Genomic DNA, 20,153 nt, shown 5'->3' with positions numbered 1-20,153 from the left:
CTCAGTCGTGTCCAACTCCTTTGTGATCCCACGGACAGTAGCCCGCCAGGCTTCCCTGTCCATGGGATTTTCCAGGCATGAATACTGGAGTGGATTGTCATCTCCTTCTTGCCTGGCTTCTAACCGAGCATAGAACTCAGTAATAAACTGAGTGATGAACTTCTGGGTGTGGTTTTTCTGGAGTACATAGCTGCAGTCTGAATTCCAAGACCAAGTACAGAGTGAGAACTTTCCTCATCAGGAATGTGAACGGTGGGCATATAACCCAAATGGGAGTGAGTTAAGCTAGGAGCATGGGTGGGCACGTTTCAGGTCTTCAATGGGTTAAGTCATGGTTTAGATTATAGATTGTTCTCATGAATATGCACACAATAATCCTAAACAAAAATATTGGCAAACCAATCCAATGATATACAAGGATAGGTAATACGTTACCACCAAGTGAAGTTTATTCTAGAAATGCAAGGCTAGTTTAACATCTGAAAATCCATGCTTGCTTAGGCAGCACATATACTACAATTGAAATGATATAGAGAAGATTAACACAGTCCTTGCACAAGGATGACAAATTCATGAAACATTCTATATTTTTATAGGCTTCCTTGGTGGTAAAGAATCTGCCTGCAATGCAGGTTCCATCCCTTGGTCAAGAAGATCCTCTGGAGTAGGAAATGCAACCCACTCCAATACTCTTGCCGGGGAAATCCCATGGACAGAGAAGCCTGGCAGGCTACAGTCTATGGGTCGCAATAAGTCAGACATGACTGAACAACTAACACTTCCACTTTCCTTTCAACCGACTGATTGGAAAAGACCCTGATGCTGGGAAAGGTTGAAGGCAGGAGGTGAAGGGACGACAGAGGATGAAATGGTTGGATGGCATCACTGACTCGATGGACATGATTTTGAGCAAGCTCCAGGAGTTGGTGACGGACAGGGAAGCCTGGTGTGCTGCAGTCCATGGGGTCGCAAAGAGTCGGACACGACGGAGCAACTGAACTGAACCGATAGCTGATTTACTTTGCTATACAGCAAAAATTAACACAACATTGCAAAACAGCTATACTTCAGTAAAAAATTAATACAAAATTGAATACTCATCAATGTGATTCATTTCATTAAAATTAAAAAGGAGATAATTCATGTGATGATGTCTATGAAAAAACATGTGAAAAAATGCAGAAAAAGCATGTGAAAAATTCCACACCCATTCATGATAAAACTGGCAACATAGGATCAGAAAGGAACTTCTTTACCTGATAAAATGTAGGTATGACAATTGTACAACACACATAATTAATGGTGAGTTATTGAAAGTGTGCCCTAAGACTGCAAACAAGACCACTCTTCCTCCTTTCAGCTGACAATGTACTGGCAGTCTTGGCCAGTCATAGGAAGCAATAAAAAGAAACAAATGGAATAAAGATTGGAATGCAAAAAAAAAAAAGACACCATCATTATTTATAAATGACATGATTCTGAACATAGAAATGCTATATAAATCTACAAGTTATTAGAATTAATAAAGAATTCAAGTAAAGTCACTGGAATCAAAGTCAATATGTAAGCATAAATTATATTTCTATCACCAGCCAAAAAAGTGAAATGGAAAAAATATCATTCTGGATAACAGCTAAATATCAAAAACCCAGGAGTCAATGGAAAGATGTGCAAGACTTATATACTGAAAACCATAAAAATTGTAGAGCAAAATCAAAGAACTAAACAAGAGACAGGGATATACCACGTTCATAGACTGGAAGAGAATGTTGTTAGGTTGTCGATTCTTCCTATAGATTCAGTGCAATCCCAATCAAAATCCTAGCGGCTTTAAAGTCATTTTTGTGATCTGCCTGCAATGCAGGAGACACAGGAGTCCTGGATTCCATCTTTGGGTTGGGAAGATCGCCTGAAGGAGGGTATGGCAACCCACTCCAGTATTTTTGCTCGGAGAATCCCATGGACAGAGGAGCCTAGCAGCCTACAGTCTGTGATGTTGCAAAGTGTCAGACACGACTGAGCGTGCACGCATCTCCTATAGCTGCCCAGACTTTGGGGGACCAATGAGCTGGGCCTCGGATCATGTGTCCTAGGGAGACCCAGAGACCCCAGGGGAAGCTTAGAGGGTCCGTGCTGAAGCTGACATTTGTTTCAGATCTCAGCCTGTCCCGGCCCTCAGAGAGGAGCAGAAAAAAACACCAAAGCAGTCAGAAGCCGTGGACTCAGTGACTGCTCTAAGCTGCTACTTTCTGAGAGCTCAGGATAAGCCAGGGCTTTACATATAGTCATGGACCCCCCAACTCAGTCCCAAGATCTGGGAGGCAGTTGTTATCCCCACACTGTGGATGAGGAGACTGCTGAGCAGTGGAGAGGGAAGCTTGAGTTTGTATGTTTAAACTTTCCACTCTGTTCCCCAGGTGGGCTGAACATGTTAGATCTCTCTAGAACCAACCCTGGGGGCCCTCGAACATGTCTGTCTCTGTCCTTGGCGGGGCACGATGGACAGGTTTTACAGTCGAACTGAGGGCTGGGTCCTGCTCTGTGATCTCCAGATCTGGGGTGTGACTTTGGCAAGAGCCTACTCAAACCTGCTTCCTCATCTCCCTTGTGGGTACCCAGGGCCATGGGGCTCTCGCAGGAAAGTAAGATACAGTCTGTTCTTGTTATTTGCAGTGTGATGTTCTGTAAAGTTGCAGAGACACTGAACCTGTGAATGCTGAACCCTTGCTCCTTGGGGAAATATAGGCTCACTGCATTTTTTCAACTGACCAACACATAACTTTGCTTCATTTGTGTTTCTCTTTTAAAGACATCTTATATGTATATATATATATACAGCTGTTGTTCAGTCACTAAGTTGTATCCAACTCTTTGCTGCGACCCTATGGGCTGCAGCACACCAAGGTCCTCTGTCCTCCACAATTTCCCAGAGCTTGCTCAGACTCATGTCTATTAAGTTGGTGATGCCATCTAACCATCTCATTCTCTGCTGCCCTCTCTCTTTTTGCCCTCAATCTTTCCCAGCATCAGGGTCTTTTCCAATGAGGTGGCTCTTTAAAGCAGGTGGCCAAAGTATTATTGTTGATTCATTAATATTGAACTCACAGCCAACAGCACCTCATGCTTGCAGAAAGCTTACCTCGCACCTGTATTTTCTCTGTAAAGCACATCATTAGACAGCACTACCTCAGGGGTAGCATTGTAAATACAAAATCACCCAGAGAAAGCACAAAAATGCAAAATAAATGGCACTAAGGAGAGTGCTGGGAGGAAGGAGCCTTGCTTATGGGATGAGCTGGAACTGGAAGATAGACTATTTGCCTGGTTCATCTCAGCTGGGAACATGGGAACCAGGCAACTCAATTTTTTTTTTCTGTTAGGAATGACCACAGAAGTGTGGTGAGTATTGATCTTAAGGTTATAAATATATTTTAGTGAGTAGGTGAATTTGCAAATACAGGATCAGTGAGGATGACTGACTGCAGTGCACCGACAGGGCCTCGCCCGTGGTTGTCACATGGCACCAACTTTTACGACTGTTTCCTCCTCCTACCAAGCATATCACTTGGTGGCGATGGCAGGGTCCCCGCTCCTTGACAATGAGCTCCTGGTGGGCAATTGTGTTTCTCTCGATTGAAGTCTTAGGTGAAGCAAAGCATAGAACCTGGCAGAGAAATGGCCCGTGCACTTGGGTAGATAAAGGCAGTTGACTCGCCTCTGACTCTGAGCCCTCATCTGTGAAAGGGAAAGCGTGGACCTGCCTGGCTCCCCAGGTGTGGAGACCCTCCGCAGAGGAAATGTCTGGAAAGGGCCAGAACCTTCTCGGGAGATGCTACTCACAGGCCCTCAAGACAAAGGCCAGCAAAGATTCCCATTGTTCCAGGGCTGCCTTCACTTGCCCTTCCGCCCATCCAAGACGCGGACCCAGACCAGCACCCCCTGCGGAATTGAGTGTCAGTCCACCTTCTGGCCATTAATCTCAAAGAGTCTATCAGGACCATTTGCATTAGCCCATCTTAAAAAAACCCCAGCTGGGTCCCAGTGGGCCAGACGTGGGCTCAGGAAACAGTGCTGCTGTAGCCAGCTAGAAGCAGAGGCTCCATGGCGTCCAGACTCCATCTTGGACCAAGCCCTGCACCACGTGGTCTGTACCCCAGCCAACCTGACTGTGTGAGGATGTCATAGATGATCACCCCTGGAGAGGGGCGCCTCCTACCTGAGACCAGGGGTATTGATGGAGGCACCCTGGCTGGAGGACTCACCACCCCGGGCCCAAACTCTTGGGTGGGTGGGGAACAGCCTGGGTGGGTCCTTGGAACCTGAGCTTAGGCGCCTGGCAGAGACCAGGCGTGCTCGTGTGATGGAGAGTGGGAGGTGAGGCGAGAGTTCTGCAGACAGCCTGGGCCCCCGCCCCGCCTCCGCCGCCTCCCCCAACACACAGACTGTCCTTCCCGTGATGACCATGCAGCTTTCTTAATGGAACACAATCGCTGAACTTGGTACATTTCAAGCACTTTAGCCTTCCAGGACACCAGACTGCTGATGAAAACCATCTTCCGTGGGCGCCATGTTAATGAGAGGCCAAATTTCATATGCTTGCAAACTTTCCCCCCTCCTCCCACTGTACTGCACCCCACCCCCCCTCGATAAAAGGTTGCATCAGAGAGAGAGAGAGAGAGAGAGATTTCCATAATTTATAGTATGGGCATTTCACTGGGGACAAGCGCTAATCTGTACTTACCGATACATTTAAGAAAATGCATCCTCCCACAAGCCTGCGCCATTTATGACTCTTGGCACAAACCGCAATGCTCAGTCTTCAATTAAGGGACACCTTAGGGTTCATTATCACACAATCGCTCCCTGTGAACCATGCCAAATGCTGTTTTGGCACGGAGCTTGGAAGATGAATTAGAAGGAAGTCTTCTCTGTAATGCCGGCTCCCTAAATCCCATTCCCACCATCAGCGTTTATGCCCTTCTCTGGCGCGACCCCCTCCTCCTTTCCAAGTGGCTTTCACTATTCAATTTCTCAACGTCAAAGTCGATTCTCTAGAGGTGTAGTCGGAGATGCCATGTCTCCTTTTTGTCTTCCGGCTCTCAACAGGCCTCAGAATGGCTGCAGATGGGCGGCTCTCCACACCCCTTGTTGGCCTAAAGGAGCCACAGATGCTTTTTTTCCCCCTCCTCTTAAGAGCCTGGGATAGAGAGAAGAAAAGGGACCAGAACGGGAGTCACATGCCATGAGAATGAACCATAAGGAGCTTCTAAACAGGGTCCTTCTTGCAGCCCTGTGTCTAAACCAAGAGGTGCCTCACGTGCAGGGCTCACAGCAGAGGGAGGCGAGCTCAGAGTCAACGGGAGAACTCTGTTCAAAGCTGGTCGCTTCCATCAACGGGAAGGAAAGCAGGAGAGAGTTCAAAGGCCCATCTCCTTGCCCCCTCAAAAACCCTCCAGTCCAGGGCCCACACCGTGTCCATGTGTCGTGAATCCATAGGGCCCTCCCTGGCTTCAACTCGTGGGTAAGGGCACCCCTTTTTGTCTCCTTCATGAAAACAGTGAAACACTTCCCAGCTCGCCCAGCCACCCAGGTCCCACCACTGTTGTGGGCTCAGAGAAAACAGCACCCATCCAGCGAAGGGGCGGACCCCGGGCCGTGGATGCATCGGGCCATGTCCAGGCTGCCCTGTTTAGGTTCCGACTTCCCAGGGGTGTGCGGGGTGATGGGCGGGAGGGAGCTGACTCAGGCGCGGGAACATGCGTGGACCCCCCTGCTCCCCGCATCGTGACTCCCCTCAATGAATCCGGCTCCACTTACAAGGACAGTGCCCCAATGCAGGGAGACCCGTTGTAGGCTTCTTGGTGTCACACCCATGTCTAGAGATGTGTAGATGTGATTGACAGGTAAGAGGGGCTGATGGTATCCAAGGCTCTAAAGTCAAAACTGTCCGATGATGCATAGCCATCAAGATAAAATTAGTTTAACGAAGGAGTTGCAAACGCAACTGCAAATGCAGACTGTGCTCCGATCAACTGGGGGCCACGCAGCGCAAGGTGATGGGCTGAGACGCCTTGCCCTGCTTTGCGGGGGTGGGCAGGGGTGGGCAGGGGTGGGCAGCGGGCAGGGGCCAAGGGAGTGACAAGAAGACGGGAAGCAAACAGACTGAAAAATACTTTGCCCACAAGATGTCTTGTGGAAATTTTATTATGTAGAGTGTAAAATGAATTGTCAGTCAAATAAAAAGAACACGTCTTTTTTTTTCTTTAAAAAACATGCATAACATTTTCCAATTGCCTTTTTTAATAGTTAGACATTTCAAGCATTATAAGGAAAAAAAGGAGAAAACCACCCCCAGACACTGTAACTTCAGTACATCTCAAACGGAATGTCCCCCAGGTCAATTGAAAAATGCAAGAAAAAAAATAGCATCAATTCCGTTTTTCTTTCCTTTAAAAATACATGTTACCTGTACAAGATACACTACAGTAAACATTGGAAATCATATTATCCCTTTTATTAAATCAAAATTATTTAATTCATATTGCGGTTAATGCTAGATTTATTCATCTAGTTAATTTGACAAATATTAAGAAAATATTTAAAAGAAAAAAGCAAAAAACACCTTGGAATTAAAAAATAGTTACTACATTTTTATGCGGTTTAATGTTCCACAGTGTTTGTTAAAAGTTATATTGAATTTATTTTTAATATTAAAAATAACAGTATTTATATTTCTGAGAGAATAGAGAAAAGTTTTTTGTTTTGTTTTTAAAACAAGCTTGGAGGTCTTAGATACACAATTGCAACTGGTAGATAATGGAGACATGAAAAAACATCTGCTAAACACACAAAAACATTTTTATATTATTAACCCCTTTAGAACTCTAGAAATTATACAAACCCTATAAAATGCCCCCTCCCGATCCCTGTTGGACAGCAATACAATTATCTGTCTCAATTCAGAATTCACATAATTAATTACAATACATAATAGTTCAGTTTTTTAAAAAATGCAATAAAACCAGAGAGCCAAGATACAAGAAATTAGAAGTAAAACATTTAATGAATTTACACATTTAAGAATATTTAAATACTGTTTAAAAATTTTTTTAAAGAATTTGTTACAAACCACCTAAGACTTCCAAGCCACTTTTTCTGTTGCAACAGAAAAAACTGTAAATAAAAAGACACACGAACAAAACAAAAACAGAACACACCATGTTGAAATGTCACTGCTCTGAGGCATATTCTGGTGCCAGAATTTGCAGGTATTGCTCCAAAAAGATTCCCAGAGCTTACACATTTGAAGTAACAAACAAAAATAATGAAACAAAAATTATCAGCGATTTTTAGTAACTAATTCTCCCGATTTTTAGAAAAATTCTGTTAATCTAAATATAGTGTTTCACAGAACAAAACAAAGGTTCTTCATCAAAGGGTTTGCAAATCTAAAAACCTCTGTTACAAATAGGTTTCTGCTCACAATGATTTTCAGGGGAGGGGAGCCGCGGGTCACGGTCCTACTGTTCCTGTGGAAGGAAGGGGGAGACAGGTTAGTCTGAGGGCAGAGTCTCAGATGCTGGTCTGCTGCCTGGGGCTCTGTCTGCAGAGAGGTAACGGGCGCTGGCACATGCGTGCTTGGGCGTGCACACAAGCGCACACACACGTGTGTGAGTACCGATGTCTCAGCGCCTTCCCGGCTTCGCATCCTGGGATCTGGCCCAGACAAACTCTCACACGAGGCCTCGGGCACCTCCTTCCACAGGGGATTCTGGGCAGGGAGAGGGGAGTGAGCGAGTGACACTTCTCCTCGGTCACCTACCGCTCCCCCTGACTCCTGTCCCCACAGGGCCCAGTTTCCCAGGGAGACGACAGGCTGGTCTGGGGGTTCAGGGCATGTGGTCACCAAGGGACTGTCCACAGGGACCTGACTGGTATCAGGTCACCTGAAGTGCGGCCTGCGGGAGTACTTGGTCTCCCGTCTTCCCCGCATTTGGAAGAAAACTGTTTCTGGACAGAGCCCCTCTGGTTTCTGGCCTTTGAAGTGGAGGACTCGCTCTCCGCCTGCTGCCCCTCACTGCTGACCGGGGACAAGCGTGACAGCCTGGCCACCCCACCCTCTTCAAGAACAGCACTGGGCTGTGGCCACCACAGTCCCCAGGCGCAGTGCCACACCTGCCCAGGGCTGGCTCAGCCTGGCACGCTTACAACTGGGAGCCTGGGTCCAGAGGAAGGCACCGAGGCTGCTCAGCCCGGCGGTCTGGGTTTCCCTACGAGGCTCCAATCTGTTCCAGCAGGGGTGAGGAGGGGGCCAGGGTGGCGGCTCTGTACAGCTTGGGCCCCGGGGTCAGGCACACACAGAGGGCTTGGGTGGGGGGAGCGGAGGCCCGGGAGGTCCCAGCATTGCTGGCGATGGGCTACAGACCTGGCTGGGGCCCTGCGCCTGCCCTAACGTCTGCCCGTAGAAGGCGACCTGCTGCCGGTAGTACTCCGCCCAGGCCATGGTGTAGTCCGGCGGGGTGCTGGCCTGAGGCGCGGCGCTGGCGGCGTGACCTGATGGGCAAAGCAGACAGCCGGTTACTGGGAGGCGAAGGGCACCGTCAGCCTGCAGGGACCCCCTCCCAGAGCCTAGGGGGTGCCTGGACCGAGCGCCCGATGCCCACGCGGTCCAGCCAGACGTGGTCTGCCCAAGCAGGCTGCAGACAGCACGGTTATCAGCGCTTCCTCGTCTGGGCCCTGCTCCACACCTAGTCCGCTTCTCTCATCAGTCACGTTCTCTGCATCCGTCTGTCTGTCCAGCCAGCTCCCTGCCAGTGCCTGGGGCTGGAGTGGGAGGCGGGAGGGCGAGGAAGCGGGTTCCCTGGCGGGGGTGTGTGTGTACGTGCCGGCACGGGGCATCCCCGCCCATGTGGGTCCAGAATCTGGACCGTGGGGGTTGCGGGGTCTGGGAGGACTGGGCGTGTGCAGCTTCACCAGGTGCTCCAGGAGACTGACCCCGCTGATGCCCGCCCTGGCCCCTAGAGGGGCTCCCAAACACAGGACGACTGCTGCTCTGACCGCGCTCTTCCAAGCATCAAGTGACATCCTTCGGACTCAAGACACGAGACACCCCTTCTGACCACACCTGCACGCGCTGGTTCAGCAGATGTGGGATGCACACAGAGGGCTCAGGACTCATTTTAAACGATTCACTTGAGGTAAGTTGTTTTTTTTTGCTTGCTGTTATTAACTTTTCTCCTTCTCTTTTTTTAAAAAACTGAGTTAGTGGAGAAAACTGGCACAGCGAAGAGCTTACTTTGGAAGGAAACACCTCAGTCCCCACCCCAGCCTCAGAGACCTGGCTCAGAGTCTCACCTCCTCCCTGTCTCACCTGCCCCGTGATGGCCAGGGAGAACCGGGCGGCGAGACGGCCAACAGCCCCCGGCCGGTCTGGCCCCTAACCAAGGGTCCTCACGTGGACGGCCCAGGCCGGCACTCGCCCCGGTGGAGCCCGGAAGGGAAGATCGAGGAGGGGAGGGCGGCAAAGGACACCCGCGCGTCTCGATGACAGGGCTGGGGCGGGCGGCGGGGGAGGAGACAAGGCAGACGCCCAGACGGACGCACGCAGGGCACGCGGCGAAGGTGACAGCGAGCCACAGGCTCTGCAGTCCGCAGGCGTGGGGGCCCCGGGACAGGGACCCCCCGAGAAGAGGCGGAAGCACTCACTCTGTTTTTTGTAGTAGTCCTCCCAGGCCTTGCTGTAGTCGGGCTGGCTGCTCTGCGGCTGGCTCTGCTGGCCTGTGCGGGGAACACAGAGGCGGTCAGGCCTTCGGGCTCCCCGGCCCACGGGCTCCGAGCCCTGCTCTCCACACTCGCTCGCTGGCCCCGGTGGCCTGGGAGGAAGGAGGCAGCAGGCCGGCTGGGGGAGGAGACAGGCCCGCCCCGGGAGGGCCCCACCCAGGCCAGCGGGGGAGGACGCCAGTGAGCCCCCTGAGGCTGGGCCGACCAGTAGGAGCGGCCTCGACTCCCCCGGGTCAGAGACCTGGGCTTCCGGGGGCAGAGCCTGAGGCCCCGAGTGCTGTCTGCCGCTCCCTGGGTCGGCCCTCAAATGGACAGAGTCCAAGTGGCACTGACCACTCCCTTCCCCTGCCCCCTCTGTTCCAAGACTGATGGCTGCCTCTGGACAAGAAGAAAATTACAGGAGGCACAGGGAAAGTTCCAGAAACTGTGCTCAAGATGACAAGACGAAGCACACGCAAGGGACTGATGCCAAAATGTACACCTGACCCCCACTCAGCCCCGCGCTGCCCAGGGTGGGCTGGCAGGTGGAGGGCATGTGTGGGGTGGGCTGGCGGGCAGAGGGCGTGTGTGGGATGGCCCTGCCCTCCTCTCTGAGTTACTGGGTGCGGAAAGGATGGGGTGGGAGGCGCAGAGCAGCAGCAGCCTGCCTGGGGAATGGAGGTGGGGTTTCTAGACTTGACCACAGACAAGGCGGGACCTTTCTTCTGCTGAGGGCTGGCCTGTGTGTCTACCTGTGAAGGCCCCACCAATGTCCCTTCGGCTAGAATCACCGCCTGCAGCAAGTAGGAAGCTCAGTTCAATCGCTCAGGCATGTCTGACTCTTTGTGACCCCGTGAACGGCAGCACGCCAGGCCTCCCTGTCCATCACCAACTCCTGGAGCTTGCTCAAACTCATGTCCATCAAGTTGGTAATGCCACCCAACCATCTCATCCTCGGGCAGGAAGGATGTACTCAAAATCAGGTTTCATGGCCAAATGCTTTCCCTAAGAGTTAATTTACTGAGGACTGAGAGGGGAATGGGGTTGGGGAAAGAGTCCCCTCCCTACACTAGGGCAGGACCAGACTCAGACTTGGACGCTGATGACAGGAGCCGTTGACTGGAGAAGGCAAGGCATGAGGAATGGGGCAGTGGGAGCGTCCCGCTCAGACGTGGAGGGCGTGGGCAACAGGATTTTTCTTCTCAATAAGATTTCACAGACTAAAGCCAATTCTCAACTCCCCTGAGTAAACCAAGCCACGCCACAGATGAAGGCGGGTGGAAAAGCAGGATGAGCTGTGTCCCTCGGACTGGGTCCTGGGCCTCTGCCAGCTCCTTACCCACCTGGGCCTGGGGCGGCAGCGGGGTGGGCTCTGCAGGACCCCCACCCCCTCGGAGGTGGACGTGAATCCTGCGGCTTCACGGGAGAGCCTCCCCACAGCCAGGGGCTCCTCCCCGGTTCTCTGTCCTGGGTCATGGGCATGAGGGAGCCCGGCCAGGCCGCTTCCCATGCTGGGGGTGCCTTCTGATGTAACAGGAGGAAAGGAAGGGTACCGGGCTGTGGGGTGAGTGAGCACAGTGCAACGGGGAGGGGAGGACCTGGATGATGGGAAGGTGTTCGTGGTGCAGTTCTTAAGGATATTCTGCATGTTTAAGACGTTTTGTTAAGAAAATGCTGGGGAAGAGAAGGTAAAAAATACAGCCATGCAGTGTCAGAGCTCACGGGTACTTTAGAAATCAAATCCAAATCCTTCATTTCACTGACAACAGAACTGAAGCCCCAGAGAAGGGGGACACGCCTAAGGCCATCCAGCCAGGCTCCAGACTCCTGGGTGCCTCTCCAGCTATGGACCTGACAGGTGCCTGGGGCAAGGTTCACGCCCAGCGCTCTGCTGGGGCGGGGCAGGGCGGGAAGGGGTGGAACCCCAGGCCCAGCCCGAGAGCAAAGCTGCAGAGTGTCCAGTGGCCTGGCGCCGAGGGAAGCCTGCCGACACGCTGAAGAGCGCTTTCCAAACACCGCCAGGCTGGCCCTTCAGATGTCCAAAAACAAAAGAACAGAAAATAAACAATTTTGTGGGGCTTTTGGTTTTTTGGGGGGAAGCCTATGAAAAATAAGCTCTACCAGCAAGAGAACTCAAGAATGAGTTCCTGAAGCTGATGCGGGGCTAGAGAGAGAGCGTGGGTATGATTCCAACAACCTCTTTCTGTTTTACAATCAGTTTTCTTAGAGAGCAGATTCTCTAATTGTGTGTTTTCTGAAAGTTCAGGAGATAGAGTCCCTTCCTAAGGTGGTGCCAGAGGGCAGACAGGGAGGAGGCCGCCTGGAGTCCAGAGGCAGAGAGCGGGTGGGCACCCAGTGTGGGGGAGGCAGGGTGTGGGGCGGGGGGGCTCAGGTCAAACCACTCTCTCGGGGCCCGCAGGCCTCTCGGACCCTGGGCAGGGAACAGGGGTGAAGGCTGCAGCCCTGAGGAGGACAGGTAGGTGGGACAGAAGGGTTTGAGGAGTCGTCAGGCCCTGTGTCCCCGCCCAGCTGGAGATAGCCCGAGGCCCCGGGAGGCCTGTCTGGGCCGGGGTCCCGCCTCCTCCCGATCACTTACTTGGAACCTGCTGTGTGGGCTGCTGCCACGCCTGGTAGGTGCTGCCCCAGCCCTGGGTCAGAAAGGCGGGAGGACCACTGCGGAGGACAAGGGCCATTCACTCCAGGCCAGGCCACACCCCCTCCCCACAGGAGCCCCCCCACCTCCCAGCCCCGGGGAGCACCAAGGTCTCCCGGAGCAGCCAGGGCACAGAGTAAAGGCAGGCCACCCACCTCACGGGGGCGCTATGGGGGTTTCCGTTCACTTTAGCAGCAATGTTTGGGAAGCATCCTGAGCTCCTTGGAGGAAAGGTGCTAAAAGAAAGCGGGAAAACAGGTAAAGACAAGGGCTGCGGACCCAACACAGGAAGGGCTTTCACAAGACTCCCTTCCCTGACACAGCCCAGGGCAGGAAGCCCTCCCTGGGGAGGTTGGCCGGCCAGAGGATCCTCTGCCCTCTGGGCAGGCTCTCAGCCCAGCTCTGGTCAGTGAGCCACGGACAGGCCAGAGGGACGACGGGGACGGGTGAGAGCGACAGGGATGGGTCCTGCCCACACCCCGGCCTTCCAGCTGGCATCCCCAGAAGCAGCTGGAAAGGAGGGCCTTCTGGGTGGACAGGGAATTCTCGCAGTCCAGATGGGTGCGGAAGACTCACTTTTGATGAGGTGCGGCAGGCGGCTGGCTGAAGGGGCTTTGTCCAAAGGGTCCAGGAGCTCCGAGACTGGTCCCCTGTCAGGGCACATAGGGGACTCTCACTGCCCGCTGGCCACACCGGCGCCCTCTGCCCAGGCCCGCCCCGGGACGAACCACAGCCTCTGGGAAGACAGAGACTCGTGGGGTAAAGGCACCCTGCGGCACTCACTAGCCTTCCTTCCCCGTGGGAAGGGCCTGACTGTGGGAGCGGCTGCTGCCCCTCCGGTGGCCGATGCACCACGCCGCTAGCTCTGCACCACCGCGCCTGCCCTGGTGCCGCCCTGGGGGAGGGACCAACCTGCTGGACTCTCCCGTCAACTTAGGCCGGCCCAGGGCTCTTTCTGCCACTCTACGGCCCCTCTGAGGTGAGCAGTGGCCCATCTGTCCTCCATCAACACTCCCTTTCTTTATCTGCTTTGAGGCGCCTGAAACTAAAGCCAGAGTCAATGAACGCTGCCTGTGGGGCTGGCCGCCAGGGCGAGGCCCGTGGGGGTCCGGGGGCAGAGCTGGGGGAGGCTGCCGCCCGGCTGCTCCTCTAGCCTGCGGGGCCGCGGCTCGGGCTGGAGCGGCGGTGGCCGGTGGAGCCCTGCGCGTCTGGGCCTGGCCACTGTCCCTGCACAGAGACCTCGCCCCTCAGCAATGGGGGAAGGGGCTGCTGCCCTCACGGCACCGTAGGACCCAGAGGCCCAGGAAGTGTGAGGTTCTGGGGGGAAGCAGGTACCTCGGACATACAAAAGAAACCCCCACGACTCGGGTGGCAGGACCCGTGTACGTACGCCAACTTTCTCATCTATGAGGTGTCTGGCCACCTCGATCTGTGGAGGGAGCCCCCGGATGGTGAATATCCGCAGGTTGGGGTCGGTACTGGGAGGGGGGTTCCGCTGAAGCTCCACGTGTGCTCCCGACTGCTGATTTATGCTCTTGATGTTCTCGCCCCCTGTGGGTGGGAGGACAGATACAAAGATAAGCGGCGACTGCAGCAAACCCCAAGCTTGGAGCTCACCCAGTATTCTGCTCCAGAGGAGGAAGGGGAGTTTTCCGCCCACCAGCGCTTGTCCTATGAGTTGTCCTAAATCCTGTCCACTTATGCTTGAGAATGGTTCTAGTCAAAACTTGGGCTGTTTCAAGTGTGAAACCAGACTTCTGCGGTGAAGCTGGTCTTGCTCTCTGAGCCAGGCTGAGGCACAGACCCCTCAGAGCAGCCACTGGTCCCTGTCTCTGTGTCCTGGGCTAAAGTGCCCCAAATGCAGATTTACACACAATGAGCTTAGCTGGGGAAGGTGCTCCCTCCTTCTCAGCCCAAGGACAGCCACCCAATGGCCCCTTCCTGGCACAATGGGGGTCTTTGGCCCCGGCAGGGGGCGGGGGGCGGTGACTGCACGGCTGGTCCCCTCTCGCCACAGGTCAAACAGACGGCCACAGGCCCAGCGACACCCAGAGCCCATCCGGCCTTTAATCCCCCATCCTTTCGCTTCTCAAGTCTCCACCTTCTCCGAGCGTGGGGGCGGGTCTAGACGGAGAGGCAGGCTGAGGATGGGGGGTAGGCAGGCTGAGGATGGGGGTCACAGAGGCCTGGGTGAAGCGGGGCTAATGAAACTGTAGTTAAGACTCTGAAAACCGTAAGGTGATTAGCCTCCAACTAATGAAAATAAATGGGAAAAAAAAAAAGACTCTGAAAACCTGGGAGAGTCCCAGTCTCTTAATGAAATTTGCGTAACAAAAGCTCCACTACGTAACAATGGTTTGATTCTTCAAATTTCACAGAATTTACAGATCCGCTCTGCTCTTTGGGATGGGGTAAAGCCAGAATACAAGGAAAATCTGGAGCACAGGATTTTTATAAAACTGAGGACAGTCTGCATAAAATCGGGAGCAGGGTACCAGGCAGCCCCAAAGGATCAAAGCGAAGGCTCGAGGCCAGTCTGTGTCACCCCTCCCCACCCAGAGTCAAAACTAACCTCCAGCTGTCATTTCATTGTAACATGTCCACAATCCTTCGCTCCCCAGCCTGCCTCACACCCACACAGCTGGGAAGCCATGGTACACAAAGCATCAAGGCGAAGGTAAGTAAGGGGCCTCGCCCACAGGCACAGCCTGCTCCTCTCATCTCACCCTGAAAGCGCGATGGGATTCTACGAGGGCCCGGGAGCAAAGACCGGGCCTGGGTCTGGCCGTTCTCCCTGAAGGCAGCATGAGTGGCCCTCGGTATCACAGGAAGGAAGCCAGGCGGCTGTGGGCATTCAAGAAAGCCTGGTTCAGCATCAGTTTGGGCATGATGCTAGTTGGGTTTAGGGTGGTGCTCAGTTTAAAAGCAAATTCATAAAAAGAGAAGCCCAGCTGACCCAAAGGCTGAATGGATGATTTTCTTGAAGATCCGCTACAGTGTAAAGACAGTGTCCCTGCGTTTTCTGCCTCAAGCAAACACACGGTCCTGGGGGCAGCGCCAGCCTAGGTGAGAAAGTCCGAGTCTTCAGCAGCTTCGCTTTGCTTCCCCTCCGTACAAGCCCCTCCCAGCCCCCAAACAATTGACCTTTACCCACAGGTTGTGAACTTTATCTTCTCTGGGTCGTGAAAAGCAGCTCTGCTCCTAGGCAAGAGCATTTGGGGGGAGTGATAAAGAGCGAAGACTAGGTGGGAGACCCTTCTACTGCACACCCCACTTCTGCACAGACCGCTTGGTCCTGGAGGCAAGAGCACAAGAGGGCGTTTGTGTCCAGGCCTGAGAGCCCGCAGGCCCAGCCAGCCCCTCCTTCAGGTCGGGCACTTGGGCCTGCAGCCCTAGACTCTTCCCCGAGGCGCTGGGCGCATGCTAATACAGTGAGGAGGCCCTGGCAAACTGCAAGGGGCCGGAAGGAGTTAATTTAAGTTCATCTTCCTGCAAAATGAGGTCACCAGCTTGGCACATGGTGGCTGTCTCCAGGCACATTCAGCAGCCTGCTCCATTCTTCCACCTGATGGGGGGCAGAAGCAACCCACCAGTGGCCCCCCGGCTGGACGTGAAATCGTAAAGCAATTAATCAAACCTGCTAAAAGGCCTGGCTGACAAGAGCAGGGCTGGCCACACTATCTGTCACCAGTGCTGTATTTATCATGGAAATCCAGCGGGGGCCCAGGGAGGCGCAGCGTCTGTCCAAGGGCTGCAGTGGGGGCGAGGGGTAGGGGTGGGAGCAGGCCTGCCTGCGTGTGGCGCCCCTCACCCCGGCGCCGTTCCCAAGAAAGCAGCAAGACCTCAGACCCAGCCCTTGAGGGAAGGGAGTTACAGAGAGACCCCAGCTATTGCCCCAGTGAAATACATCCTGGTTTCCTGAGGCTGCTCCTGGAGCGGTAGGACACAGCATCCATGACTGCTGCATTCTGCTGCCTCTTTCCTCTGGGCATCGCTCAGGAGGACCTGATAGAGGACAGAGGGGCTGTCCTGTGAGCGCCGAGGCGTCACTGACTATGAGCAACCGTCACAGTGATGACAGCAAGGCTCCGCCAGCTCTGGAGAAGACACTTCCCGTGAAACTCTGATTGACATGATGGTTCTCAAAAAGCACAGAAAAACCTAGATCTGACTTTCGAACTCCAGGGTGTCAGCTGGATTTAACGTCATAGCAGCAGGCAAGCTGACGGTCTGGGTTGCATGTCTGAATGATCGCAGCATTTGGGCAGCTAACAATGTACACTGAACACCTCCCAGCATGAATACGCCCTGCCAGAAAATCAGAACAAACTCACGGCATTCCTCCCAACTCTGAGAGGTTAATGACCAAGAGACAGCACAGATAACAGGAGATAAAACTTTGTAAGAGAGCATAAAACAGTGTCTGAGAGCGGGGCCCAGAACAGATTCTGGGAGACAACTGAAGGCCAGCTCAGGGGCACTAGCCACAGCAGCCTCGGCTTTCTGGGGGTAAAGATGTCCCCGGGCCATGTTCTGTGGGAAGCCAGCACGCCTCCAACAGCTAAGAGATGCCTGGTGATCACAGAAATTGGGGAAACTCTAGAGAGAAAACGGTATTTGTATCTTCCATATGTTGTCAAATACAAAGGAATGAACTGAGAAGCAAAGAGAAAACCCGATGCTGAAAAAGAGTTTCCTGCCAGCTCAGGGGCTCGGCTTAGAGGGCAGAGAAGCCAGGCCTACTGCTTCAGAGCCCCAGACCTGCTCTCAGCAGCCTTCCGTGCCGAGCCAGCTCAGATGGCCCAGAAACTGGTCTGCTCTCTCCCTTGCTTTTCACTGAAGGAAGGAGCCACATCAGCCAGTAACAAGGGTTTCTTACCTAATGTTCTCTAAACTCCTAGAAACAACTAGCAAATCAATTTTTATTTCCCTCCACAGGGCATCTGTTACTCATGGTAAACATGCTGAAAAGATAAAAGCCATTTTCATGTGTTGTGTCAATATAGACCAAACACCCAAATCCAGTAAGGCAAAAAATGACGCACTTGTCAGAAAGCAATCTTTGCTTGAGGAAATGACCTGAACGGTTCCCCCAAGCTCCTCGGAGGTGAGTTGATCCCCGATCAGTCCACTGACAAACATTCAAGGACCCCTCACCTGCGCCTTCCCAAAAACCTAGGCTGCTTCAGCAGGCAGCCGGTCTCCCTTACATAACGTCTGTCTCCACGCGGTGATAAAGTACTCACTTTGCCCCGTTCATGAGAAGGCCCAGGCAAGGAGGGTGCCCTGGAAGGCAGCAGAAGCCTTGCACCTGGCCCCTTCGGTCAAATGTCAAAAATGGTGTTAACCTTGAGCTTCGGAGGTACTGGACGTGTGGCCTGTCTGCCTTCAGGCCAAGCAGCCAGAGGGGGAGCGCCACCCCCCCGCAGCACTGCTTACCTTTGCCGATGACGAGGCCACACTTGTCAGCCGGCACAGTATAGGTCACCTCCTGGACGCCCCCGGGGGTCCCCAGGCTCCAGTCGCCGCGGCCGCGGCCTCTGCCTCTGGCTACCGCCAGGCCTCCAAAGCCGTCTCTTTCCTGGGAAGGAAGCGAAGCTCAAGTGACATTTCTGCCACTGCCTCCAGCACTAGTTTTCCTCTCTGGGGAGGAGGCTAAGTGACAGGATGTAATCAAAGCCACACATTAGGACCTGAGCACCTCTCCCACATTTCAGATTCTGAAGTGCTCCTTTAAAACCAGAATTAATACAAATCACAGGAACATTCAAGGAGACATGTGTGGACAAATCATGTGATTACATAAACAGCACAAACACACCCAACTAAAACAGGCAGTCAGGTATAAATTCTCAAGTCTGAAGCCCAATGCCTGATCCCAGAGTTTTAATCACGCGGCCCTGGTTTTCTCAGCGCTGAGCCTATAGCCTGATATTAGATGCTGAAGAGCTACGTATGGGCTGTTGAAAGTGACATGTGAGTGGCAAGGATGACTTTGGGCCCTCCCCCAACAAGGTTGCTATAAAAAACAATAAGACACTGCTCTGAGAGTCGGAATACCTTGCAATCCCAGGTGGCGCTAGTGGTAAAGAACCTGCCTGCCAATGCAGGAGAACTAAGAGACGCTGGTTCGATCCCTGGGTTGGAAAGATCCACTGGAGGAGGAAATGGCAACCCACTCCAGTACTCTTGCCTGGAAAATCCCATGGACAGAGGAGCCTGGTAGGCTATGGTCCATGGGGTCGCACATGACTGAGCAACTTCACTTTCACTTTCTTTCCTGGAGAAGGGAATGGTAACCCACTCCAGTATTCTTGCCTGGAAAGCCCCATGGACAGAGAAGCCTGGCGGGGTACAGTCCATGGAGGTCACAAAGAGTCGGCTAAAGCACAGCACCTTGCAATCCAACCAGCAAAAAGAATAAAAGGTTCAAAAACAAAAGCAAACCAACCCAAATTGGTTATCTCACTCCTCAAAAGAAGGAGGGGAAGCCAGGCACAACTGCCCAAGGTCTGGGGCTAGAAGGGCCTCTGAAGTGTTCTCACCGTTCGCCCAGCAGAGAGAAGGTCCTCATCCGACACCCAGGAGAGGAAGACCCCCTTCTCTCCAGGGCGAAGCAGCCATTCCAGCCTCTATCCCGTGAGGTGCTCAGGAGCGGCAGCCCTGAAAATCTTCCCAGTGTTGAGAGGGGTAACCCGGTGGAGCTGAAAGCTCCCTCAGGGAAGGGGCAGCTCACAGACCCGTGACATAGCGCAGGGTATGTGAACCGGCTGCCACCGGCCAAGAGTGAACTGAATGTCTACCGGGAATCTAGATCAGCAGGAAGCTGAGCTGACGACTGCCTCCTGCGGAACTCTGCTTTTATGAGCGACAGACGGCCAGCAAACAAGGTAACTTAGGGATCTATGTGAGAACACACACACGCAGCTGACTTTCTAGAACGGGATGCCTCGGGTTCTGGGAGACAGGGCTGTCTCCTCCTCATCTCGCAGCTTCGAAGTTCCGGGATCATCAGTTCTTACCACGAAGAAGGATGTCAGAGAGCAATCTGTGACTCTTCTCTGAACCGGCCTCATCCTAAGAACTGACTGGAGACTGTGGGCGAGGCCCAAGCCACTCCTCGATATTCTAATTCAGGAATCAGGGGTGGGAGGAGTCCATCAATCTCTAACCTCAGCAGGTACCCCCAGATGACTCAGGGGATCATGTGGGGTGTACCACCAGGTACAAACCGCCCCCTTGGCTTGCTGCTGAGAAAACTACGCCCAGAGGGGCTCAATGGCTAGGTTGCCAAAGGTTACAGGAGAGATGGCAGAGCTGGGATGGTGGCTTCTTTCTTCAGCCCCTACTGCTCTCAGACTTTTCCCACAAACCTGGGGAACATGACATGACAACCGACCAGCAGCTACAGTAGCTCCCCAGAGCGATGTGTAATGCAGTGGGGGGAGGTGTCACACAAGCCCGCTCACACTCCAGAGGAATGTGAATGTGAGCATGGAGTCTGATGCCTGAAGACAGCTTTAAAATTCTGGCAGATCACAAAGTGCTTTCTAAAGCTAAGAGCAGACTTGACTTGTTTTATGAATAGGTGTGCCCAACCATTTGAAACCTGGCCAGCTGCACTGTGAATCCCCCAAGCAGCTTAAATAGTCAGGAACTTAAAGACAATCTAGATTCTGCAATAATAAAAATGCACAATAAGAAACTGGCAGGGAAAAAATAAAATGAAGGCAGTTAAAAG

The 20,153-nt window shown here is 53.2% G+C and overlaps 1 protein-coding gene and 1 pseudogene across 4 annotated transcripts in view; one reads left to right on the top strand and one right to left on the bottom strand.

Annotated features, from left to right (window-relative positions):
• The first annotated feature begins 493 nt into the window (after positions 1–493).
• Positions 494–592, top strand: LOC139031607 (U6 spliceosomal RNA; annotated as a pseudogene).
• Positions 593–6,170: 5,578 nt separating this feature from the next.
• Positions 6,171–20,153, bottom strand: part of FUBP3 (far upstream element binding protein 3) — a 45,782-nt gene continuing 31,799 nt past the window's right edge. For all 4 annotated transcript variants that reach the window (XM_070454683.1, XM_020875565.2, XM_020875567.2 and 1 more), the window contains 8 exons: positions 17,852–17,993; positions 13,803–13,963; positions 12,989–13,062; positions 12,568–12,648; positions 12,356–12,432; positions 9,706–9,777; positions 8,426–8,553; positions 6,171–7,529 (listed from right to left, as the gene is read on the bottom strand). In XM_070454683.1, the coding sequence (XP_070310784.1) occupies positions 7,521–7,529; positions 8,426–8,553; positions 9,706–9,777; positions 12,356–12,432; positions 12,568–12,648; positions 12,989–13,062; positions 13,803–13,963; positions 17,852–17,993 (744 nt within the window). In that variant the 3' untranslated portion in view covers positions 6,171–7,520. The remainder of the gene's footprint in view (positions 7,530–8,425; positions 8,554–9,705; positions 9,778–12,355; positions 12,433–12,567; positions 12,649–12,988; positions 13,063–13,802; positions 13,964–17,851; positions 17,994–20,153) is intronic.

Source organism: Odocoileus virginianus, chromosome 2 (assembly GCF_023699985.2).
Source record: "Odocoileus virginianus isolate 20LAN1187 ecotype Illinois chromosome 2, Ovbor_1.2, whole genome shotgun sequence".
NCBI lineage: Eukaryota > Metazoa > Chordata > Mammalia > Artiodactyla > Cervidae > Odocoileus > Odocoileus virginianus.
Note: the sequence above shows the minus strand (reverse complement) of the source record. Positions and strands in the feature narration are given on the sequence as shown.